This window comes from Micropterus dolomieu, linkage group LG08, assembly GCF_021292245.1.
Source record: "Micropterus dolomieu isolate WLL.071019.BEF.003 ecotype Adirondacks linkage group LG08, ASM2129224v1, whole genome shotgun sequence".
NCBI classification, from domain to species: Eukaryota; Metazoa; Chordata; class Actinopteri; order Centrarchiformes; family Centrarchidae; genus Micropterus; species Micropterus dolomieu.
In genome coordinates, this window is record NC_060157.1 from 688,828 (window position 1) to 693,257 (window position 4,430).

The 4,430-nt window shown below is 48.9% G+C and overlaps 1 protein-coding gene across 1 annotated transcript in view; it reads right to left on the reverse strand.

The window, feature by feature from the left end:
* The window catches only part of magixa (MAGI family member, X-linked a), a 55,829-nt gene that overhangs the window by 31,686 nt on the left and 19,713 nt on the right, over positions 1-4,430 (reverse strand). The window contains exons 14-17 of the mRNA XM_046055734.1: positions 4,105-4,323; positions 3,769-4,035; positions 2,010-2,076; positions 1,758-1,861 (exon numbers count right to left, since the gene is read on the reverse strand). Of these exons, the coding sequence (XP_045911690.1) occupies positions 1,758-1,861; positions 2,010-2,076; positions 3,769-4,035; positions 4,105-4,323 (657 nt within the window). The remainder of the gene's footprint in view (positions 1-1,757; positions 1,862-2,009; positions 2,077-3,768; positions 4,036-4,104; positions 4,324-4,430) is intronic.

A 4,430-nucleotide genomic window follows, 5' to 3' on the forward strand; every position in this document is an offset into this window, starting at 1 on the left:
TCTGATAAACGTCCTCACGTGATGTCACTTGAGTCGGCGTGGGCTGAAGACTACAAGTCTGAAACAAACCCGTTGGCGTGGAGTTGTCTCCGCTGCGGGCTACGTTAGCCGCTCCTAGCATAAAACCCCCCGATCTACCGCCCAGCTGTCAGAGGGACAATTGCATTGTGGGTAACGTAGAGTCCTCCGGTCTCTCTTGGCCGGCCTGTTCACCTGTGACTCGCAGGCTCACCTGAGAACCATCCAGCAGCCCCGCAGTATACAAACGCCACCCGTCCCTCGCTCTGCGGCCACCTTCAGACTCTCCACCCGCTGAAGTGCTCGCCGCCTCAGCTTTTTGGTGCGAGGTCTCAGTTTGTCCCAGTGAGTCCAGACCAGCGCTTCCTGCCCGCTCACAACAGTTCCCAGTTCTCACCACTGCACGTTCTTTTGAAGTACTTAATAAATCCTCTGTGATTTTCCTGCCGCCTCTCCGCCTGAGGACACCCGTCTGTCCCAACGCCCCCAGGTGTCTGCTCGTCTTCTGTATTTGCTCCGCCGCCACCTCGTGCCCGTTAAGATCACAGTCACGCGGAGGTTTATCAGACCTCGGGGACGCACCTGATTAACGAGGACGTCTCGTCTCTGCACACAAATACAAACTGTCTGTGGATCCTCTGAGTTTGTGTTGGAACAAATGGATTCTGATGTTGGCGGCAGGAGCGTGACGCTGAATCAGCGGAGCTGTTAAAGCTCTTAAAGATCCCCGCGGAGTTGGTTTCTCACTAAAGTGCACAGTGTGAATCCTGCAGCTCTGACAAACGTGTTAAATGTTTTTTCTTCTTGCAAAGTCGCTTTAAAATGCTGCCTTCTTTCCAAGAACGCTGACCGTCTCCTTCACTGGCTGTGTTAGTGTGTTAGTGCTTTGGCAGCCACGCATAATATTATTACTCTCCTCAGTAACTAGTAGTGTCAGGGATTACTATTCCCATAACAAGAATATTATAGATACTAATCCAAGCAACGCTGCATTACTGCGTTACCTGAACGCACCGTGCTTAGTGTGAATGCGTGACTGAGCAGCAAGTCAGCGGCACGGTATGTTTTTTTCAAACTCTGAATACTGCTTTTATACATTTGCAGAAAAATAGTAGTTTAAAAGTCGGGATTTATTTGCTTTATTTCTTTATCTCAGCCTGCGGCGTTAAGAAACTCCCTGCTGCTGTTATGAATATGATAGAAGGTAAAAAGTAGGGAGAGACTTGCTTTCTTAATTAGTGTAGATCCACAGTCTAACTTTTAATACCCAGTAATACGTAAAGTAATATTCTTACTTTTTTAAGGAGTAAAAAGTAAAAAGTAATGTTTTACAGTTTCTGAGTAACTTGCTCAACACTGTGAGTCACCGCTGCACAGAGCGCCTTTAACTGAACCAGGCGCCGCATGTAAAACTCCCGACCTCAGCATTTCCACAGTTCAGTCCTGACAGTGAACGCATCAGCATCCCAAATCTTTAGGAATATACAAACCGAGTGGTGCAGCTTCCCATCAGCGTACACAGTACTTCAATTATACCTCAGTACAACACACACACACACACACACTAACACACTAACACACACACACACACACACACACACACACTAACACACACACACACACACACACACTAACACACACACTAACACACACACACACACACACACACACACACACACACACACACACACACACACACACACACACACACACACTAACACACACACTGAGAGACTTACGTTTGGAGTCCTTCACAGTTTTCAGAGCTGACTGCAGTCGCTCCAACATGATGAACAGAGCAGAGACACAAAACACAACACTACACCTGGACCTGTCTGTCCGTCCACCTGTCTCTCTCTCTCTCTCTTTGTCTCTGTGTCTCTCTTTCTCTCTTTCTCTCTCTCTCTGTGTCTCTCTCTCTGTGTCTCTCTGTCTCTCTTTCTCTCTCTCTCTCTGTCTCTCTCTCTGTGTCTCTCTCTCTCTCTCTGTGAGGCAGGTCGTGCTTCTGGAAGCGGACGAGCGAGACTGAGTATGAGCTGGAGGGCGAGAGCGAGACAGCTGGGAGAGAGAGGGGGGGGCGTGGCCAGCAGATAGCGGTGGGAGGGAAGTGAAACGAACACACACACAGGAATGTTACTGTGAACGTTCTCAGAGGACGGACGACGATGCGTTCGAGTGCTCGTTGTTGTTCCTTCCAGCTGTTCGCTGGAACAAACAGAAGCTCAGGTGCTGAGACTCACTGGAACATTTACAGCCACTGCGGTGAACTGCAGTGGCTGTCAGCGCCCCCTGGAGGCTGCTGGCTTCATTATAGCCACATTATCCACAAACAAGATATAAATTACGATACAGTGATTAACACAGTACACATAGTTACAGATTAAACTAAGGAGTAAAAATGAACTTCAAACAGCTGCAGCAGTAAAATGCAACATTAACAGCAGGAATATTATTCCAGGAGCATCAGGTATAACAGAGAAACACTCACAGGAACATTTTACTGCATTATGACTACTTTTCCATTCATACTTTGGAAGTTTTCCCCATGTTTCTGGGTCTATGTGACTGATTGAGACGACACTTTTTGAAAGCTGTCCAGTACGAAGACTCCACAGAATGAAACGGATGAAGGGAAATTGTATTTGGTGTGGGAGTGCAGGATGGAAGTGGGAACTTTCCCACATTGTAAAACGTAAAGTGTCCCTACAGAGAGAGACCTTTTTTAAAGCGTAAGATCCTTTTTGTTAAACCAGAAACAGTCTCTATATCGCTCTCATCAGAGCCACCAGACTCTGCTGATAAAAACAGTCATTTTACCTCACAGAACACGGGAGAGGCTGAGCTACCGGTAATTGTGTGTGTGCCTCAAACACCCCGTTGTCTGCCTTTTTAACACCGCTGTGTTTACAAACATGGTGGCTGCTGATTGGGTAACACCTCCGACACGCCCACCAAACAGGAGAAAACAAACCTCGGAGCCCGTTGCACCGCGTAGGACACCGTTTCAAGGAAACACGTTCAATCAGAAAACGTACAGGATGAATCAGGGGCGTTTTCAGGCTCTGGAAACCTTGGGGGCTTAGCCCAGACCAGAAATATTTACCCCCCCGCCTCCTCATACCCAAAGTAAGTCTGTAAAGCAACAGTAAATGACTTCTACTTATCTCAACCCACAACTAAACTCACAGCAACTCTATCAACTGTCTCATTTTCTGTTGATAGCTTGTTATACCAAGTGTCTAACTGAACCATCGCCTCCCGTTTCACTCTTTTTCCCTCCTGTAAGCCACTGAGCTACATTTTTGACAAAGCCACAAATCACGTCCCGAGCTGGCAGCTGTGTGGGCAGATCTATGAATAGTGAATGTGGTAAACTCAGCTCAGCGCAGAGTGTGCAAATGGAAAGCAATAAGCGTCCTCTCAAAACTTTTTTCCCAACATACACGCAACAGTTTTCAGACACAAGGTTTCACACCTGGAAAACAAACTAATGCACTGGGAGAATCCTGACAAATCTGACACAGTTGTGAAGAAGTTCAAGGTTTTAAACACTGAGTTTCAACCTTTCACAACTTTATTTTTCAGTTTCCAAACATGTCGTGATATTCATCCCATAAAAACGCAGCAAACGGTTGCGAAATGTTTTGAGATTGAACTCGTGAGGTCCGAATCAGATGCATTAGTATTAGTATACGACAGTCAGTTACAGTCGAGGGCTTAAAGGGATTCACCAGGACTCACCCCCACCGCTCACTTCCTGAGACGCAATGACAAATCCAAAGCCTTCTCCCGGCCGCCTCCTCAGCTCCACCTCCGCTGTCTTTGCTCCTCCTCTTCCGTCCTTGGCCACTGCTCCCAGCTCTGCTCCCCCTCTGACGGGAGGAGGCCCACCGGCGCTCTCCTCCACTCCCAGCAAATCACGTGGCTCTAAGGTCAGCGTCACAGGAACTGAGTCCAGGAAGCTGGTGCTCTGGATGAGGACTGAGGGCCCGTTAGGCGTCTGGGCAGGAGGGGCCCCTGGAAAACAAGGAGGAGTCAGACTGATCGAGGCAGGATGACGAGGATACAGACTCAGAGTGCAGTTACCTTGGTGGGTCCCTGGGGCTGGTAGGTGTCCCTCCTGGGGACTCTCCAGGGCCAAGCCGGCCTGGTTGAGTGGGGGGACGCCCCCCACCAAGGCACCCGTGGACGGGGAAGGCAAGTTGGCTAAAGTCGAGGGTTGAGAGGAAGAGGGGGTGGCCAAGCTGTGTGGGGAGGGGAGAGGCTTGTAGAGGTTGGGGGTGACGACTGGGGAGGAGACGGGACCTGGGGGGGACGGGGGGGGGGGGGGGAGTTAGTCATTGTTTTTATTGGTTCCCTGTAATCGAACTTTGTTAAACACGAGTCAGTGGATTAGAGTTAGTCTTAATGTA